Below are 22,346 nucleotides of genomic sequence, written 5' to 3' on the forward strand. Positions count from 1 at the left end.
ATTCCATGTGAGTATATTTTGTTTTATATCTAAGTTCTACAAGAATGCAACCATGTCTCTCATCTACGTATTTGATGTGCCATCCACACCTAAAAAAAAAAAAAAAAAAAAGCGATTTTTTTAAAAAATAATGGGGGGAAAAAAGTGTGCCACAGTATCGTTGAATCCTGCATTGTATGACCTTATAAATTACAAGGTTACAACCGAGCTGTTTTGAAAACGAAAGCTAATTCCAGCACGCTACTGCTACATTTAAAAAAGTTTCATGCAACGTGTTACACTAACTGGTTTGTTCATAAATATTGTAACAAAAATCCCTTAGTGCTATAAGAATGAGCCTTCAGTTGATTTCAGTGCCAAACTGAATACATGTAGTACACTAATAAATGATCAAAGACAATCTGACAATTGTTAACCAACAATTAACAGGTCACTGTGGGCCACAACATACGCTGCTAAAACTAATACATTTTTAAAAGGAATCTCGGGGTGGAACTAATCTCTGTTTATTCGCGTCTCTCTCTGCTTCACAACAACAACAACAACAAACACTCCCCCGTCACTGGTCTTTAACCCCAGATAGTCCCGCCTCATCCCGCTCCACTTTCCTAGGAAGACTTCAAAAGTAAAAAAAATAATAATTATTGTGTTTGTGTGGAAACATTAAATAAAGGGCAGGGCTAGAAGTTAACTTTTTAAGGCAGTAGTGAGGATTTGCTGCCTGCCTGGAAAGTGGCAGCTCCTGTGGTCCATGCCTGTCTCCCATAGGCTGCTCGACCGATGTGAAACACAGCCCCTCCTACTCCAAGCATTCCTGCACTTCACAGACCTCACTCACATACATTACAATATGTATGCTCCCACCCTGCCTGTTCACAATGCTGTACAATTTTGAAGAAATTAACTAAGTAATAACAGAATAAGGGATATCAGCTAAGATTTAAAAAAAAAAGCAGGCTGGGTTTGTTTTATTAAACAGTGACATTAGTATGTGTGTAAATTGTAGTTTGATGGTGCTATATATATATATATATATATATATATATATATATATATATACACACACACACAATATTTTATATATATACACACACACACATAGTCTAAATTAGGAAGCTCTATTTACAATGGTTTCCCACTTTATGAAAGATAATGTACAAGTTTAAAAAACTAATACCGGTAATTGTGTACATGTTCACTCTGGGTCTGTTATATAAACTGCAGTGTAATATAAGGTATCAGAAAAATGCTACTGCATAAAAAAAAAAAAACTAGTATCAAATTAAGAATTTTGGGTAACAAAATGCTACCAAATATGTTAACTTCGAGCCTTGCTTAAATGCTGTAATGGCCAACTTATAATACATATTGCATGTTGCCATTTACCGTTTGAAAGCAGATTAGCTAAATTTTGTATTTTATGTTGTCATATATAACTGTTTGTTTTCTAGGGAATGAGTATTATAGAGCAGCTAGAGCCTATATCCTTTAGTAACTACTTGAAGAAATATCGCAACACTATTTGTGGGCGTCATCCAATTGGTGTGCTGCTAAATGTAAGTACTGTGCCACCAAATCTGTTAAGTATAACTTACTGTTGGCATGCATTACCATGTTAATAATGTAACATAACATTTGCTACAGTAAATGAAGATATATATTTAAACACTTTCTTCACTTCTGCATTGGGTACGAATGTTGAAAGATGCCATCCATGAAATTGACTTGTACATGTGTCCCTCTAAGCATTGCCGTGACATTCATCCCCCGCCATGGCTGTAATAACTTATCAAAATTTGCAGTATGATCACTTCGCCAGCATTAAGATAGTGATCTCATGAGCAGAATGCAAATTGTCTTGTATTTATTTAATTCATGTGTGTAAACATCAGATCTCACTACATTAACCTTTGGGTTTAACAGGTATAAAAGGAACATCGTTACTGGATATGTTGCTCAAGTGTTTCCCCTGTAGTACTTTTATAGAATCTGCTGAGAAGTATGTGGGATATGAAATTGGATTATTGTTTGTAAGGTTGTAGTGCAATAATCTTATTTCATAACCTGTGAATAAGTATTATTGCTTCACTTAAGTAAAAGAGAGCCAGAATTAACTGAATCCTTAAATGTAATCTTGATTGCTATATCTGCTTCTGTTTCAGGCTGTTGAGGAGCTAAAGAAGAATGGAGTAGATATGAATTTTTCTTTCCTGAACTATGCCCAGTCTAGCCAATGCAGAAACTGGCAGGATAGCTCTGTGAGTTATGCAGCTGGAGCACTGATAGTCCATTGAGACATCTTCAACTCAGGAAGCCAACCTTTGCCCACTGGCTCTCTGTGTGTCTCTCAGTCCCAGCTTTTCCCTTTACAGTGATTCAGAGAGTTCAACGTTTTTGGGCATCGTATAATGTGATATATATCTCCCCAACATCTTTCTTTTTTTCTTTCTGTTTCTTAGTGTAGTCTCCCAATTGTGTTGGTGGCTAAAGGAGTAAGGCTGGTGTAAAATTTGAATGGCTGACACTTCTGATTTAGGAGCAGTGTATGGGAGATACAGTGGCTTGCGGTCCCCATATGACCTGTTTCCTAAGCAAACCATTTATGTATCTTATATGTGTGCTCTTTGCAGACCTGTGCACATGTTACTCTGCTTAGTGTTACTCTCAGATTAGTTTTGCAGGATGTAAAAGGAGAACAAATGTGGAAGTTTATAAACAAAAACAAACATTTATAAATTATTCTGTATTTTACTATTAGGACATATGAAAAGCAGTATAGGTAGTTACTGCAAACTTGTACAACAGGAAGCTTATATTGTAGTTCCTAATAAAGGGCTACACACCTGAAACTCCACTATTTTGTTGTACAAGCATACCAAAAAAAGTTAACTTTTTTTTTTTTTTTTTTAGTCAACAATTAAAAATGATTTCTGCCTCTTTGCTATGAGTTTTGTTTCCCTTTATGTCTAAAACTTACACCTCATCTTTTTGGGTCCATCTAAGTTATAACTAAGGCTTTAAAATGTACTCATCTCCACTTAGCAGCATTGTCTTGTGTCCCTTGTTTTTTGTTCTGTTTTATTATAACTAATACTAGGAATTATGTAAATAATTTCAAGCAGAATTCTGTTGATTTCCTGGTGTCTTATCACTTCCTATGCTGAATGTACTCTTTATTTCTGTTGTCTGGCCTTGGTCCCACTCACACTCATGAGTAGGTGACTTTTGTGCCAGCTCAAACTAGGACCGTCTGGGTTTATACTACAGGAAAAGAAAAAGCCATCCTAAGAGCTAAGCTGCCTCAAAGCCATTTTTAAGTGTCAAATGTAAACAGGATACCTAGCTCACAGGAGGTAAGACTAATGAACTGATTGGTGATCATCCTTTTAAACTTTCGAGCAGAAATGTCACAATACTTGTCAAGAGTAAGAGATAAGAGGTTTTCTCATTGAGGACCAGTAAGTCATTCTGAATTTTGCATAGAATTATTGTAAATTTTTTTCATTGTTAACTAGGTTCACTGTTGTCTTTGTAAATATACCAATATTTAAATGTGTAGTTTAGGGGGATTTTAAGTAGGGTGCATACAAAAAAAAAGTGAATGCAGAACTAAATCATTTTTTAGGTTATTATATTGTTTCTGAATGTAGTTAGCATGCAATTTTAATGTTTTTATAAGGTTTATTAAAAAACAGGTAAAAGTACAGTTATAAAAATCCCCCATAAAGTGTAAAAGCCAAAAGGACCAAATATACTGTAGTATGTTTGTTTTTTTTCCCTTTCAAAAAATGCAGTTCTTTGTTTCAGCCAGAGGAGGTCAGACGTATCACGAAAACTGTATATTGGTCTGAACAACAATTTTAAATCACATTTCTGTGTGAAAGCAATTAATCAAAAATACAAATTTCCAGACTCAAAAGCACAAACCATGAGATATTTGAATACAAATATATATGTTTGGGTATCCTTCCTTTCTTTTAATGATTTGCAGTATTGGTGCAATGGTTGAATAATAAGGGGTAATAGTACTACAGTGGCTATCGCAATGGTAGGAACCATATACAATGAATTAGTGCTTTCAGGTCAGGGCACTGTTTCATTGTATTTGCTGCACAGCACTGATTAATGGGATGAATGGCAGTACTTTGTTTAGGTTGTACCAGTTCAAGAAGCACAGTTATTTAATTGCTTGTAACAAACAAAATAATTCCATAAATCTCCCATTGTCCACTTCCAATCACTATGTAAGTCTCAATTGTGCAGTTTTGAAAGCAACATTATACCAAACGTATATTTTCATTTTTATAATGATATTTGATACTGTAATAGGCTTGCAAACAGAGTTTCTTAACCTTGTATAGCACAATACATAAAAATGCATGCTAGCTGTACCAAATCTCTTTCAAAGCTGCCCATTTGAGAATAACGCAATGACTGGAAGTGCATGACTGGAAAAAGGTTTAAAATTATTGTATGTATTCAATTAAAACAGTTACAAGTACTAACAACAACAAAAAAAGGAACAAAGGATTCCACATTTTCAGGCGGTGGGGCTCTTGGCTAAATATGCCAATTGTATGTTATTTACAAAAAAAAAACCTACACCAATGAGAGATGTTGTCAGTCATTGCCCTAGTCATACTTCTATAATGTAATTCTATTTTTTAGAGAAACTTTTTATATATGTATATGTATATATGTAGTCATGCTAAAAAAGGATAGGCCTAAGGATACTAGCATAACTGATGTTGGCTGAGGCTTTTCCAGACAACTCTGTGTCATGCTGAGTGACCTCCAAGTGCCCTTCCTATGACATATTTTTTGTGTTTGTATTATCCTACTCCACAATTACTCATTCTGTACTAACTCTGCAAGTGTGCCGCTCAATAGACCGATGCACTCATTGATGCACCCTCATTACCATAATTGCAGATCGTTAGTTGTGCGTGTTTTGAATAATTTGCATTGCTGTTAAGCTTACATAAGGTGTAGTGCAAAATAATTGCCTGGCAGCAATGCAATTTGAATTTTGCATTTGCAATTATTTGCACTATGTCTATAATTACATCACACCCATTGTGTGGTCCTTTTGTTATGACCAATATTTTTTACTTAGTGTAGTGTTTCCACTTGACAGTTCATTTTCAGAATACAAAAGTTAATAGAGAGAATTCCGTTCCACATTATAGGGAACTCTATAAACAACTGGACCTGGGACCTTAAAATAACAGGTTTGTTGTATTATTAATTACCTGTCCTATCTATCTGTTTCATGTTGAGAAATATATCCCAAAATTAAATTTTCTGTGATCTGTGTTAATTTAAAAAAAAAAAAAAAAAAAAAAAAAAGTCTCCACTAGGGAGCCTTTATTTACAAAATAACGTGTTGCACTTTTAATGTTTAAACGTAGAGAAATCTTAGACCAGATAAGACATGTTATTTAGTTTTGGCAAAACAATATATTTCACATAGTAGTTCTTGAAGTTGAAGTGACCCCACTATGCAAGAAAGACTAAATGTAGTTTTTATAGTGCAGACTAGTACATTACTGATTAATGAACCAGAAAATATTAAACATCTGAACATTATGAAAAGAGCTGTTGCAATGCACTTTAGCCATTTTGGAATCTGCCAAAAAGCAGGCACAATTAACTTGATTGGCTGATTGTATTTTATATGCATTGTTAAGCGTCTCACCTTGTGATTGGAGTATTATGTTGTGAATTGACCCAGAATAATTAGCTCAATACAACAAGAGTAAGTTCAATACTAATCATTTATTAAACTTATATTAACACTAAGCATTACAAAAAGGTAAGATATGCTTATCTTCCAATTTCTGAGATGCAGAGTGTAACAGTCTTCTCTTCTGCTGATCTAATATCAGACTTGTACTATGCTTTGTTTTACCTAAACAAAGGTTTATACTTCTTTATGACTTAATTGTCACAAAATGACAACAATGATGTTATCGTCTAAACGTATCTGGCTTGAGGTTTTCAACCACAACTAGAATTAATAGTGTTCAAAAGGTTGTAAGTGCATGTTATGGTAGTAGCAGCAGCATGCATACAAAACATTGTGTACATGTATTCTGCCATCAGACTTCTTTCTACATTGCAAACAGAGTACAGACAAATTATGCTAGAATAGAAACACAGAAAATGGCAGACATTTCATATTATAACAGCATGCTTGTTTCGCAACACCCCATTAGTCTTTTAGTGACAACCCCCAAAAAGCAACTTACATTTCAGTGAGCTAGTTATATACTGTAATGCCTTGATTTAGTTCTGTTTTCTGGATCCACCAAGAAGGCAAATACACATTTTCTGAGAGGAATAAAAATAAATGTTGGTACCAGTATAAAACTAGCAAGATACAACTTAGTTACAGGAAATTATTGTTCTAAGTAGCTTATATATATATATATATATGCCATGATAGTATGATAAAGGGGTATTCGGAACTGAAAATATGAGGCACGTTTTTTACACACAGAATCGTGAGGGTCTGTAACCAACTCCCCAGTAATGTTGTTGAAATTGACACCGTGGGATCCTTCAAGCTGGTTGATGAGATTCCGGGATCAGTAAGTTACTAACAACCAAACAAGCAAGATGGGCCAAATGGCCTGCTCTCATTTGTAACCTTTCTTGTGTTCGTATAATTGGTATGCCTGTCTACCAACTCGAGAATGGTGTGTGTGGGTCAGGTAGAGATTGACGTGACCTTCAGATAAAGCGTCCTGTCTGCTTTGAGAACATTGAGAGATTAAAACCTTGGAAATAGCTGTTGGACCCCCAAAACATATTCATTATATATTGACATGCAAACAAAACTTTGTTTTTGCAGAAACCATTTAAGGTTTAATAACCTAGTTGGCTATGTCAACAGTATTAATAAAGGCCATTAAAGGAACTGTGCCTTTGGACTGAACCTTGTTACGAAAACACATCCTCAAAAATAACACCGTGTAACAATTATTTTTTTTTTGTTCCTGGGTAGTAAGTGTTATTTCCTAATTGCTTATGCCTCAAAAGTATAGAAAATGGCTATTATTCCCCACAAACTTTGCTTTTGTGACCAGGTCAGCAATATTTCTGTATTTACAGTATAATCGTAAATCTCAAAGCTACGCACTTCTAAATCTTTTGTAGTCATTTTTGTATTACTGTAGTATAAATACATGTTAATTTGGATTCATATGTTGTTTTTTTCTGACTATGTGAACGAAAAGACACACATTTGCCTGTTTTCCCATTGGAAATAGTGATATTTTGAAATATCACTGTCCTGGTCACAAAAGCAAAGTTTGTGGGGAATAATAGCCATTTTCTATACTTTTGAGGCATAAGCAATTAGGAAATAACACTTACTACCCAGGAACAAAAATTGTGTTACATAGTGTAATCAATTATTTAGATGTGTTTATCAAATTTTTTTTTTTTTTTTTTTTTTGATTATTAAGTTATTTTGGTGCTTGTGAAAATAGAACTCAGGAATGGTGAAAACCATTGCAATTAACCAGTGGCTCTCCTGAACTAACCTCAGTATAAACACAATATCTTCCTGGGGAGCAAACAGTACAAACTCTCTTTTGAAATGGGCCCTGTCTTCACTGGCACTTGTCATCATGGCAATCGGGGTGTCTTGGAGAAGCTTGTTTATTCCTGGAATTTATCACTCTCAAACCAAATCTTGTAGAATCCCCTGCAGGACAGTTATGGAAAGTCTTGTACTTCTCCATCTCAATCTGCTCATGTAAATACACTAATCTGGGCACACCATGGGCCATTTTATTGTCTCTAATATAATATGGACTTGCCTCCATATTTGCCACTTTCCACTCCTCTGTGCTGTAGTCACAGTCAGTGGGTATTTGTAACAACAGATTAGACAAGGAGCCTTCCTGAGCACCAGTATTTATTTTATGTATTCTCCACACTGCTAGACGCAAGGGTTTTGATTAATTCTATGACAAAGGTAAGAAGGTTGAAGGCGCTGGTTGCTAGCATATCTGCACTTCATTATCATGGGGCAATTACTGTATAGGGTAAGCCTAGCCACGGGCACAGGACAGCCTGTAACACAATTGATGGTTCCCCCATCTTGTCGGCCCTAGGTCATGAGGCTGGCGTATGATATCCCTTTTGCAGGGCACCTCGGGGCTGATAAAACAAGGGAATGTATATTGGCTTGATTTTATTGAGTAGGGCTTCATAATGAAATGTCTAAATGTATAGCCACATGCTCAGACTGCCAGCGCGTAACGCCAGGTCAAGTGCGCCCATCGTCGTAGTGGACATGAAATTTATCATATAGCCCCAGGCGAGGAAGAGGATGATTTTGGACCCTGTCTAAACAGTTTAGCACCAATTTACAAAACAATTTGCACCCCTGTGTAAGACATACTGCGCCATGACAAACAAAAACAAAAAAGTAGTTTGAAAAATTAATTACACTGCCTGCGATGTGACAGAACGACACTGAAGTGATTAGGATTGCTGCCTGTTTTTCTGATTTTGTCGCACAAATGAGACTCGGAGACAAGAAAAGCTGCAGTTTAAAGCACTGGTGCGCACATTCATTAACAATCAAACAAAAACACACAAACAAATAAAAAGGCACAAGGGCCTAAATAAAAGGCTAAACAAAACAATTTGGCTGTAGGGCTGGGCATTCACCTTCACTAGTTCACCAAAACCCAGTATATCTACACAATCACCAACACTCCTCTCTTAACACCTTCACCAAACTTCTACGCACCCTCACTCTACAACCCATCTGCCTGCGCTCTCTGCTTTAGGTACCGCCCCTCACTCCAGGAAAGTGAGATTTGCGGCTGGCCAGGTAAGCTTCTGGTGGCACCTACGCAAACTACTGCAAGAGTATGCAGCCGTTTTGTGCGACACTGATTTACTGATCTTCTGCTAATTTAAAGCATGAACTTCAATACAGTTCAAACTGTAACTCAGCTGAGAAAATGAGTTATTAGCGCATTTATTATTAGCCAGATTTTGACTGAGGATAAAATGGACATTCGCAAGTTTTTTAATAAAACGACTGCTGAACTGCCAGTGGCGGATCCATGGCAGGATATTACAACACCTCCAGCATCAACTTCTGGTAACACATCAACAGTACGAGGAGCAGAGCAAGAGGATCTCATATCTGCAGAGGCAGAGAGTACTTTCTTCTTTCGATATGACTGAGGCTGTGTGGTCCAGTTGTTAACCCTTTGAGTAGTCAGTTTTAGAATGTTTTGATGGGCCCACTGGAGTGAGTTTTTAATTTTTCATAATTTTTCATATTTACACTCATCACATACATTTGTTAGTAGGCCTATTAGCAATTTATTACACAATAAAAATATGTAAACAACTATAAAAAAACTAATATTAATTGTTATTTTGTCATAGTGAAAGGTTTTGACAAAAATAGTAGGTAATCAATAAAAAACAATCCGGATCAAGCACAACACATCCTAAAAAAAAAAAAAAAACAGAGAGAGAGAGAGAGAGAGGTATACATTATATCCAGGTAAACACGTGGTGAGGGTGAAGGCTGTGAGGAAAATGTAGGTCAATGATCCTTGTCATATTATCTGTGCTTGGGTGTCTCTCGACTGGATGACTTCTGCCTTGTGTGATACTTTCTAGAAGCTGCGAGATGAGGCAGTGCCTGATCTTGCTGAAAGGGATCGTTTTTTTACATGTAGTTTTGTGGAGGATGACGAGGATCAACACGGCCATGCAAGTGGAACAATAACTTTTTGTACTACTTGAGAGACTTTGTTGCACAATCAACAAAACTAAGTCTTCGCTGGACACCTATAACTTGATGCTGAATATAAATATTCTTCACTGACACACTCACTGACATCTGATTCAGTAGAAGAATTTACATCGCAATTGGAATCTGAATAATTTCTAGTACTTCTTTCCCACAAGCATTTTTCACCATTTTCCAGACATCGTTGACGTTTTGTGATTGGGTTTGTTGTGTGTAATTCTGTAAATATCTGGCAGATGGCACTAGAGACCACTACAAGGTGTTACTAGTGTTACAATATCTCAGCAGGAGTTTTGTAGACTCAATAATTCAAGTTCAAAGTTCAAGTTCAAAGCTCAGAATTTAATTTGTACTCCCTGGGGACCATTAATTCAATGACGTACCAGTATGTTCGTACTACTCAAAGGTTTAAAGAAAAGGTCTGTAAGTCGCCTTGGATAAAGGTGTCTACTAAATAAACAAATAATAATAATAACTGTGGACCTTGGATTAAAATGCAGTGGGCTTAATCAACCACATTTGCTTGATTTTCCAAAGAGAATGTCTGGAAAACACAACCAGTTTTCCTTTACACGAAATTTCCTTGGATTGAAATATTCAGTTCAACAATATGCTATATTCTGCTTTATATTCCGTCACTTTCATACTTTCATACGCATTTTCAAAGTATGATGAATCTTTCAAAATGAAGTGTTGCACATTTGTGCAGATTTGGTTTGCAAAGAAACTGTAGGGGCAGTGAGTAAGACTGGTTTCTTTACTGTAATTGCAGATGAGACCAGGTAATTTAAGACAGAGCAGCTTTCCTTTTGCATCAGATATGCAGAAAAAGTAGATGTTAGAGAAAGGTTCTTGTGCTTTATTAATTGCTCATCTTTCTGAAATGCAAATGGCATTTATAATGCCATAAAGAAATCTCAGTTATTTAGCTTAACCATATGCAAAGGAACAGATCACTGAAGCTATGCCGGCCCCCTATTTATACCCTCACTCATGAGGCGTGGGTTAACGAGGGCATCCGCTCCTCCAATCCTCAGATGCCACGTTGTCTACCGTCCGGGTCAGTGAGCTTGGGTGCAGTAGTTCCGCCCCTTTCCTAAATGGCCAACTGTCACCTACCCTACGGAATAAATTATCTTGCCATTTGCTTCAGGTTACTCTGTTCCTTCTTTTTAGTGCCCTCACAGGTCGGGAAGGAGATCTAACACCAAGTGTCATTCGATCTCTGTCACAGTGCATCAAAAATGGCATCCAGCCATCCTTGCAGTGGTATGCACATCCATTAAACATAAATCCTTATCTTGCAGCTGCAGAAATTGACATTTTTGAAGTAGTGAATCTCCTATTACTTTTCAGAGGCTTCGAGAAGTATCTCAAACCCTTTACCCAAACTATCACAAACTCATTCAGTTAGCTCTTACTTTACCTGTCAGGACGGATTAGAAACTGGTTGTGCTCAAACCATGGGAGAAGAAAGATGCAAATCGACGGGGGAGAGGAATGTATTTACATTAAAGTACTATTTTTCTATATTATGACAATGTAAATATATCTGCTAAACCAGAGCGAGATTAATACAGTTACGTGGTCTGCTTATTGATTCTTGTTATCATTAGCTGCTCAACAGCGAACAAAAAACTGTAGGGTGATTAATCAGCAAAAGTAAACCGTTTTTGATTTCACTTAGGTTGTAAACTTATGTAACCCTGACAACTGCTAAAAAGGATTTGATATGTGAAATAGCCCCTGCCCCCCAAATGTGAAAATCAAACTCCATCTATGTGCCAATCCTATATTCCCAACCCACACACACACACTATTTACACGTAGGGCTTCCGCCCTGCCACACTGACCAATGGTGAACAACTTCTCTTGTATGCCTTTTTCAGTAAACAATGGCGGTAGAAATCATTCCTCGAAATACCTGGAGCTGTACAATAAAGAACACAAAAATTATAGACACAGTGATGAGGGAGAGAAAAGATTTACATATAACTTCAAAATAGCTCAAAATAAGCACAGATAAATGTAATTAATAAAAACGGGAAAAAAGAAGCCCTAATCTTAAAAGGATAAACTTATGTATTTCTCTTCCAACTGGAGCAATGTTACAGTAGCCATTTGCAGTTGTTTTTCTTTCTTTGAGGAATGTTAATTGTTTTAATGTGTAATATTTGTTTCAATTGTATAGAGTTAATTGGTAATGAGGTTTAATTGTGTAGCAGAGAGTATGTTGGACTACAGAGTATTAATGCTTAACAAGAGGTCTACAACTAATATAACTCCAAATTTTCTTTTGTTTTAAAAATCTTTATGTAGATGCACTTGCCATAACCTTTAGTTTCCTGTCCTGTTACACACCAGGGTATCGAGGGCTAACCACACACTCTGTCTCTTATTGAGGGTGTCGTCTCGGCTGGTGAACACGTGATGAGCCAGCGAAGCATCTGGTAGCAGTACAAAGGATTATCAGGGCATCAGATGATTCTAAAGGGTTAGTGTTGGGGTTGGGTTAGGGTCAGAGCGGGTTGATGTCAGAGATAAAAATAAAGATAAAGGTGGGAGTGCTGGACAAATGCTCTAGATTCATCTGATGCACTGAGGACTAGTGGATATTATTTTCTGCTGCCATCTTGTACCTTGTCTACGATGACATATTCTACCTTAATCTCCCTCCCCTTTTCTCACTATATACTAACTACGATACTTTATTGAACACTGTGGTTATGCATGTTATACTTTCAGTTTACATTTTTTATGTTATAATAGGGGTGTGTTAGAGTACTCAAGTACTTGAAATACTTATAATTACTCAAGCACTAATTTATTACTTGAGTACTCAAAAAAAATTAAATAATATCTCTTTGACAGTTTGAGGTTTTCAAATATAAATTACTCTGTGTGACTGAAAGCCATGTGGTTATTCGTTCGTGACTTTTCCTAAATAAATACCCTGACGATGTTTGAAAGGCAGGATCATGAAAATAAGGAAGTTATAAGCCTGTCAACCTAGCAACACAGTCGTAATTGGGACTGCCCACGAGAGCCTTTCTTTTGGCCCGTCAAGTGTCAACTGTCCTTCATTACAAAAGCTGAAATTGCTGATATGCAAGATTATAAGGTCGCTGCTATATACAGGGTATTTGCTTTCCCTAACAACCGTTTTTTTTTGGCAACCTAATACAGGAACAAGTCAGTTGATTGGCCAAGCTTTAATTCTGATGAGCTATCATTTTGTTATGCATCACAAATCTCAGCCATTTGCTTAGTTTTAGTGTCTCATTGGTTGAGCAATGAGAGAAGGCTTTGTGCAATATGAAAACAGCGGCAGTAATATTATTTTCTTTAGTGCGGCGAAACTATCTGAATATTCTTACAAACATTGCTGCACATTAATTCGAAACCAAAAATCCATGTCTGTTCTAAAATGGCAAGTGGATTAAAAAAAAACAAAGATAAAAAACAACAACAAAGTGATGCTTCAGATTTGGTGAGCGAATCAGAATCGGGGGATACAGCTGCAGGCAATGCACATCACTCCAAAATGCATCACGCTGTATTAGTTGATTGGTGCAAGTGCAGTGTTGCAACGCTTTGTTACTGTATGTAAATTGTGATTGGATAGTCAGATTTTCATGACCATTTAAATAACCCCCCACTAGCGCCAGACAATGTAATTGAGTACCACTGCAATACCCCATGCATTAGTCTCTATTTATTGTACTGCTATATTACTTAACACCACAGTAATAAGAAACTTTCCAGTAGCACTAAAAAAAGCATTGCATAAATGGAGGTATCGCATGAACAAAAGGTAATTAATATTAGTTTGGCAAGTGGACACCACACAGAGTATGCAATAATAATAATAATAATAATAATAATAATAATAATAATCCCGGCCACAACTGGGCAGGATGCCCCTACAAACAGGCCCCGGAAGAGCTGCAGTGTTCATCTCGGGCATCAGGGGCCACCCCACTACCTCCGGCACCACCACCTTCACCACCTTCCCAGGAGATCTGGGACTGGTTGATTCACCCTGAGGCAGACCTTGTCCACGATCTCCCCATAGTTATCAACATGCTGTGGCATCGAGATGGGGAGAGGTGGGAAAAGTGGGAGGAACAACACCACCCGGCGTTCTTCCCAGAGGTTGCCCTCATGGTGGTTAATTACCCGGCGGTAGACATGGGAGATGCCCCAGTCACTCCAACAAAGAGGGTGGAGATGCCTTCCTGAGAGCCAGAGAGGGGTGAGCCGCTGTCCCGAGAGCCAGAGAGGGGTGAGCCGCCGTCTCGAGAGCCAGAGAGGGAGGAGCTATGGCCCAAAGATGATTGCCTTGCATTGCTCAGGGATGACGCATTTGGATCGCCTGGGGTTGCCTGCTGCTCCGCATCACTTGGGACTGCTGGTGTCTCCTTTTTGTTTTCTAGGGTTGCCGAGGGTCCGCTGCTGTCATCGCCTCCCGAAGGTCCGCTTCCGCCGTCGCCGCCTCCGCCACTAGAGGGAGCCGGGCCGCGGTCGCCGCCTCCGCCACTAGAGGGAGCCGGACCGCCGTCGCCGCCTCCACCACTAGAGGGAGCCGGACCGCCGTCGCCGTACTACCTTGGAGATCCGGGGTCCCCTCAACCAAAGAAGGCTTGGGGGTTCTGACATCAAACCCGCCCACCGCCACCCACCAGAACAGCCCACCCAAGGGACATAATTGGACTCTTGGGGGGGGGGGGGGAGTTGGCCGATTGTGGCCAGTGTACATTGTACATGGGGGGAGGTGTGTGGCAGAGCAAAGCTCTGACCTTTTTAAATTGGCAGGGATGGGGTTAATTTCCCCTACCTGCCTGGGTTTATTATGTTCAGGTGGCTGGGGTTGATTAGTTGATTAGATGATTAGTTTAATTAACGATCAATCAGCGCCCAGCCACCTGACATAAAAGGAGGCCTCTACTTCTCATTTGGGAGGAGGGAGTTGAGGAAGCAGGTTGGTGTTAGTGTTTGTTGGTTTTGGTTTTGGTTTTGGTTTTGGTTTTGGTTTTGGTTTTGGTGAATTTTCTAAATCCAGTGAAGGCATCGCCCACCCTGGAAATCTTTATTTTTTTGTTTTTTGTTATTTGTGTTTAAATATCTTTATTTTGCCCTTGTGCACTTTTATTTTTGTGTTAATTTATAATAAAAGTATATATTTTTTTGAACTGCAGTCTGTCTGGGCCTCCATCCACTCGCCAGCCTGCCACACTGCTATATTCACTAACCAGCGGCAAATGACTTTGCACACGAAATGAATCGCGTGGAAAAAGATAGGGCGTGAGAGTCATTTACATACAGATCATAATAGTAATCCATTGAAATGTATTCAAATTTTCTCCCCTAATACCGCGAGGGATGGACTTGATATAAAAACCAGATTTACTTAATGGTGCTAACTTTCCTGTGTCTCAGCGCGTGTTAAGTTTGCTGCTTATTGAAACCAAGTGGTGTCTGTTTAAATCACAGTATAAATAGAGCAGATCACAAGTAGTGCTGTGTGGGAAACGCGTATGTCTGCTTTCAGGTACTGTATTTAATTTTTCCAGGATAAACGATTGCCCATGTTCCACAGAACACTACAAATAAAATGTCAAATATAGGCTACATAGGATGTATTTCGTTGGTTTTGTGGATTAAGGCAATATTTTAACATATGGTGTTATAATACTGTACATAATGATATGATTCTGAAAATGCAACTTACCAAAAGATAACTGCATGTGAACTGTATTACATAATCATTTCCTTTATTATGATTCCAAACATGTTGCTTTCTCAATGCAAGATGCATTGTAAGAATAGACACTGCTGTATACAATCCCATGATGTACTGTCTTTTTTCCATTATGACGTTGCATTGCTGAAGCAGTCAAGAGGCAGCTGTGCTCTTTTAACACGTGAATTACACTGAATTATTTTGGCCCTGAAAACATTAGCATTTTTGTCATGGAAAAGATGTCTGAAATTAATTGTGACTAGCCTGTGCAGCACGTTGAAATCGCTGGATAAGCAGTTGGAAGGTTAAAGTTTCTTAAAAGAAAAAAAAAGAAAGAAACCGCACACTTGCAATCCCTTTAAAAGAAACACATTTATATTTAGCCAACATTTCGGTACCAGAGTACCTTCAAAATAAACCAGAGGGCGATAAAGGTGAACAAACACATCTTTGTTTTCAGTTAATTATTTTCTGTTTCTCCGCTATGACTGTCTCAAAGCAAGGCATTCCCGGTGCTACACAGAATTCTGTATCCCTGCATGATTCTGTGCCTGTGAAGATTGGATGTGGATGCATTATATTTCTGTGCCCAAGTCCTGCTGTGTTCTCAAGCACTGCCATTGAGTTCTGCTGCAGTTTACAATGCACATTGAAAACAAGACCAAATTAATTCTGTAGCAAAATAAAACAGCACATTTAACACCATTGATTTTCTACAGTACACTCAGCCTCTTGCATTGCTCAATATACAAAACCATTGATTAAAAGTAACCTTATAAAACTGTATTTTTCTTTTAAAACACATTTTAATTGTATTACATGTAAATACTGTTCAGAAACATCAAGCGTTCATGTATAGCGATCTTGATCTGCACAGGCGTAAAATCTGAGGGGATACAGAATTCTATGAGGATACAGAAATCTATGTAACACCGGGCCGCTTCCTCTCATTCTACGGAGACCCACTGAAGAAGTAGCTGGTGCAGGCTGCTGCCTCTTTGGTCGCTGTCATTCTGACAAAGTGAGAGCCAGACTACCTGTCCTCTGGAGTGCCCATATACTATAATTAAGGGTGTGTAACATGTGCAGCATTTCGCGTGCTATGATGACTGGCAAATGAATCATTTAGTTCACCTTATTCGTGTATAATTTATATTAGTGAATAGAGCAGTCACGCCTTCCTTTTTGCGGGCAGTATGGGTTTCACTTACCATGCAGTATTTCAGGTAATTTACCACCGTTTGGTGCATGAGGCCAAAGAGTTTGATTTTTTTTAAAGCAGTGACCACATCTCAGTGTGTATGTCACATGCGTGACTAATGGTGCACTTATGATTTAAAGAAGTTGTGTTTTTATTATGATTTTTAGTTTATTATTATTATTATTGCAATTCACTGCTTTGTATTTTATTATATCAACACATGTTTTTTCTTTATATATGGTTTGTATTTTGTTGTTTTAAAGACTGCACTTTACTGAATTGAGCACGAGACTTTATTTACAGAACATGGAGGCACGGGAGGGGCGCATCCTCATTGAACCTAATTAGCTCGCAAATTAAAACAGAATTAAAGACCTATAGGTTTCGTTTCCCTCCAGGAATAGTACATTGAGCGCAACAGCTTCCTTTAGTGACTGATGAACAATGAACATGGAATGCCTGATTAACAGAGGAAGTAGTGATGTAGCCGTTCAGATTGGTTCATAAAACTTTTAAAACCGCCTTCAGTCTGTTTAGATGGAAGACACGCACACGTGAATAGGGACGGGAACTTGGAGGGAACAGAAGACATGAAAAGTAAATAGTGAACAGGGACCCAGCCGCGGAGAGCAAGCAGAGCGAATGGAGTGGAGCAAATGAGTAGAAGCAGAAGGAAGGAGGAAGAACATTAGCCTGGTGGATGGAATGAGAGTGCGAAGTGAGAAGCTCATAGATGGCTCTTTGTTTACTTTCAGCCAGACGGTGACGGCGTGGAGCAGCCAGAGAGCTACACAGAGGTCCTGTGGTGCATTGCAGTTGAAGCTGATGAGCGTGGGGGAAAGCAGTTTGGCACTTTCCCCCATTTTAAAGCTAGGTTTCCTATTAGGACGCCCCCTTTTTCTTAATCTGATTTGAAATCTGATCTATTTTTCTCTCAGATAAATACTGCTTCATTTGTTGTAGTCTGTTTCTGTACTGTATAGTGTATTTTAAGTCTGGTCCTCTAATGAAGCAGCATATTGGAATATGTCACCTGAACTGATGAAATATTACTGTTATACTCTGCCTTACTTGCACTATTTTATTATCTAAATAGTTTTAGCTAACCGTTTTTAGCTTTTAAAATCTATTTTCCCTTTAAAATCTATTTTCCCTTGTTTTTGAACTCACCTTTTACTGCTGCTGTATGCTTGTTTATCCTCTAGGGGGATTTATAACATTACCAAGATATTCGTTTTTGCTTCTTCTTTTTTTTTGATGTTCTGGTGGTAGCGGTGGCCTGACCTGGACTATATAGACAGACTAAAGGAATTGGAAACTGTGGGCTTAGAACGGGACTGGCAATTGAAACCTGGATTTAGAAGTGAGTAGTTTTTCGAGATGTACGATTATACTGTATTTACAGTATAATCGTACATCTCGAAAAACTACTCACTTCTAAATCTTTTGTAGTCATTTTTGTATTACTTTAGTATAAATAAATGTTAATTTGGATTCATATGTTGTTTTTTTCTGACTTTATGTGAACGAAAAGACACACATTTGCCCGTTTTCCCATTGGAAATAGTGACATTTTGAAATATCACTGTCCTGGTCACAAAAGCAAAGTTTGTGGGGAATAATAGCCATTTTCTATACTTTTGAGGCATAAGCAATTAGGAAATAACACTTACTACCCAGGAACAAAAATTGTGTTACCAATTCATGACTCTTCGTTTCATTGCAGTCTTTATTTAAATCCAGTTTGACACTTATGTAATTTTGTTGGGTTTTAACCACTGCTGTTAGTTTTCAGTTTACCCAGACTATCAAGAGACATTCTTCCTCATTTATAAATTGTGGTGTTCCTCTAACAAGGCTAAAGTTCATCCCTGGAGCTATGGGCGGATGTGAAGAATTACAACAGCATGTTTCAGTGCTTCGGATTGGTCTTAATTTCAGGTATATTAAATTACCAATTCAAGACTCTTCGTTTCATTGCAGTCTTTATTTAAATCCAATTTGACACTTATTGAATTTTGTTGGGTTTTAACTACTGCAGTTAGTTTTTAGTTTAACCAGACCACCAAGAGACATTCTTCTTCCTCATTTATAAATTGCGGTGTTCCTCTAACAAGGCTAAAGTTCTTGCATATCATCCCTGGAGCTATGGGCAGATGTGAAGAATTACAACAGCATGTTTACATACAGGCAATTGACTTTGAATGACATTTTCTTTTTTTATCATTAAACCCTTTGTGTCTGTCCAATTACTACAACACAGCTTACAACATTTGTTTTGCTTAAGTTTTACTTTTGAACCTACTTTTGTCCCAGGCCTGGTTTGGCTAAATCACATGATTATTTTGCAACATATTTTGTGTATCACTTTTAAATGCAAAAGAGCTGGATTCAAAAATGCAATTTAAAAATTCAAAAATGCCAAGGCTTTGTATTACTTGTGGTATTATTTTACATTATACCGATTGTGACAAAGTGCCTGTCCCTGTGTGTATTTTCTGTTGTATGTTGCGTGTGATGTGTTAAATGTTGGTGTATAGTCATTGGTAGGCACGGGATATAAACGGCTCTGTGTTTCACGTGTGTTTAGAAATGTATATTTGTATTTAGACACGAGGATTGCACAGCACTTCACGTGCAAGTAAAAAGTAATATGTGAGCACGGGGAATTGCAATTTATTAATTCACGTGCAGCTGTACCGAGATTCCAATTGAATGATTGATTAGCAATCGAGTCTTGGTACAGCTGCATAAAAACAACATGTTTTCACCCACTCGGGGTTGGATGTTCGGTGAGTGGAGAACGGGAGAGAGAGAGAGGAGAAATTATTTACAATTGCTATTGCGTGTTGGTGGGACCAGTACAATACTTGTTAATTTATCAACTCACCGTGTTTGTCAGAGCGTCTGTCCGTGCACTGTTTTGTTAAGTATAGTCCGTTTTTGTTTGTCTCTTTTATTTTGGCGTAGAGTGCCGTGTTCTGTTTCTGTTTGTTTGTTAAACCCTTTTATTTTTCAATAAACCGGCGCAAGCAAGCGCCACCATCTTTTCACATCACCTGTGTATTTCATTCCTTCCTGGTTCTGACGCCGCCCACTTCGGCAGTCTCTGTGACACGTGGTGCCCATACTTCACTAGGTGGTGTAGAAGCGACTGCAAATAAGAGGTGACACATTCAGCTGTGACATGTGCAGCGTTTTTATTCAGCAGCACACATTTTTATACCTTCTTATGAGCCTACTCATATTACAAAGTTTCTAGTTATTCTAGTCCTTCAGGTTCTGCCTCTTAGGAGTGTTCATAATGTGTATGTTTCAAGCAGAACAGCTTAGTTAGGCAACGTTTGTAAAACCAGCAGTTCAGAGAAAACATGCAGTGCAATGAGATCCTGGTCCAGTGCTTATCCTGCTTGCTATTCTTTGGAGGAGCTGGATATTTCTTCAGGCAGACTTCAGTCCATACCCCTTATGGACGCTATGTAGAGCTATTCAAGAAACCAACACTGGTCCCGGCTAAGCTAGCCTGGTTTTTACAGGAGCTGCCTTCATTCCTTGTGCCGATCTTATTATGGTGTAAGGCAGCTGGGCAGCTCAGCACAAACAAGACGGTGCTCCTGATGATGTTTTGCGCACACTACTTTCAAAGGTATGTTTATTCAGGTGTTGTAAAGTATTCATTATAATGATTGCCAGGCTCTTTGACTTCTTGTTTTCACATTAGGGGAGGGTATTAATATGTCAAAACCTGACTTGCTCATTTATTGGTTCTGATGAAACTGTATTTGTTGTGATGTGCTATTTTATATATTGTGGATAAATCTTATGGTGCTATACTTTTATTTACTTCCAAGTAGTAAAATGTGGGTAATTGTCCTCTTTGTGGTTTCACAACACTTTTCTGTTTCATCTTAGATGGAGTTGCTAAGCTTTTAACCACATTTCCTCTTGGCCGAATGCCCAGAAACATATGAGAGAGGGAGAGAGAGAGAATGAGAACTCGATCAGGCAGATTCCATATTTTTATCAGAGCCAGATCCTTGCGCCGACTGGAGCTGCAGTTGTACATACTGACCACATTGGAGGCACTGGGTCTTAGTCATTTGGGGGGTCCCATATGGTCTCCATAGTCCTGTAAAGAGAATGACCAGGTGTAGTATACACTGTTATGCAGTTTTATACTGTGCATTTATTGTTTAGGGAACTCATTCTCCCTCCTTACTTTTTCTATTGTCTTACATTTGTTACATTGATTGCAACTTTGAAAACTGTCCCTTATCACAGTTTCAATGATTTAACTTTCAATGTTATTCTTACAATTAATTTTAAACCAAACTTTTATCTTAATTTCAGGTATATTAAATTACCAATTCAAGACTCTTCGTTTCATTGCAGTCTTTATTTAGATCCAATTTGACACTTATTGAATTTTGTTGGATTTTAACTACTGCAGTTAGTTTTCAGTTTAACCAGACCACCAAGAGGCATTCTTCTTCCTCATTTATAAATTGTGGTGTTCCTCTAACAAGGCTAAAGTTCTTGCATATCATCCCTGGAGCTATGGGCAGATGTGAAGAATTACAACAGCATGTTTCAGTGCTTCGGATTGGTCTTTGAGTGCCCTGCTATATTTACACCACTCCATCACACTATACAGGCAGTTGACTTTGAATTACATTTTCTTTTTTTATCATTAAACCTTTTGTGTCTGTCCAATTACTACAACACAGCTTACAACATATGTTTTGGTTAAGTTTTATTTTTGAACCTACTTTTGTCCCAGGCCTGGTTTAGCTAAATCACATGATTATTTTGCAACATATTTTGTGTATCACTTTTAAATGCAAAAGAGCTGGATTCAAAAATGCAATTTAAAAATTCAAAAATGCCAAGGCTTTGTATTACTTGTGGTATTATTTTACATTATACCGATTGTGACAAAGTGCCTGTCCCTGTGTGTATTTTCTGTTGTATGTTGCGTGTGATGTGTTAAATGTTGGTGTATAGTCATTGGTAGCACGGGATATAAACGGCTCTGTGTTTCACGTGTGTTTAGAAATGTATATTTGTATTTAGACACGAGGATTGCACAGCACTTCACGTGCAAGTAAAAAGTAATATGTGAGCACGGGGAATTGCAATTTATTAATTCACGTGCAGCTGTACCGAGATTCCAATTGAATGATTGATTAGCAATCGAGTCTTGGTACAGCTGCATAAAAACAGCATGTTTTCACCCACTCGGGGTTGGGTGTTCGGTGAGTGGAGAACGGGAGAGAGAGAGGAGAAATTATTTACAATTGCTATTGCGTGTTGGTGGGACCAGTACAATACTAATTTATCAACTCGCCGTGTTTGTCAGTGTGTCTGTCCGTGCACCGTTTTGTTAAGTATAGTCCGTTTTTGTTTGTCTCTTTTATTTTGGCGTAGTGCCGTGTTCTGTTTCTGTTTGTTTGTTAAACCCTTTTATTTTTCAATAAACCGGCGCAAGCAAGCGCCATCATCATTTCACATTCATCTGTCCTGTGTATTTCATTCCTTTTCCTGGTTCTGACGCCGCCCACTTCGGCAGTCTCTGTGACACGTGGTGCCCATACTTCACTAGGTGG

General features: G+C 38.1%; 1 protein-coding gene across 2 annotated transcripts in view; it reads left to right on the plus strand.

Annotated features, from left to right (window-relative positions):
* Positions 1 to 5,312, plus strand: part of memo1 (mediator of cell motility 1) — a 28,809-nt gene extending 23,497 nt beyond the window's left edge. For both annotated transcript variants that reach the window (XM_041252916.1, XM_041252917.1), the window contains exons 8-9: positions 1,452 to 1,556; positions 2,163 to 5,312. In XM_041252916.1, the coding sequence (XP_041108850.1) occupies positions 1,452 to 1,556; positions 2,163 to 2,294 (237 nt within the window). In that variant the 3' untranslated portion in view covers positions 2,295 to 5,312. The remainder of the gene's footprint in view (positions 1 to 1,451; positions 1,557 to 2,162) is intronic.
* Positions 5,313 to 22,346: the final 17,034 nt, after the last annotated feature.

This window comes from Polyodon spathula, chromosome 6, assembly GCF_017654505.1.
Source record: "Polyodon spathula isolate WHYD16114869_AA chromosome 6, ASM1765450v1, whole genome shotgun sequence".
Lineage (NCBI taxonomy): Eukaryota > Metazoa > Chordata > Actinopteri > Acipenseriformes > Polyodontidae > Polyodon > Polyodon spathula.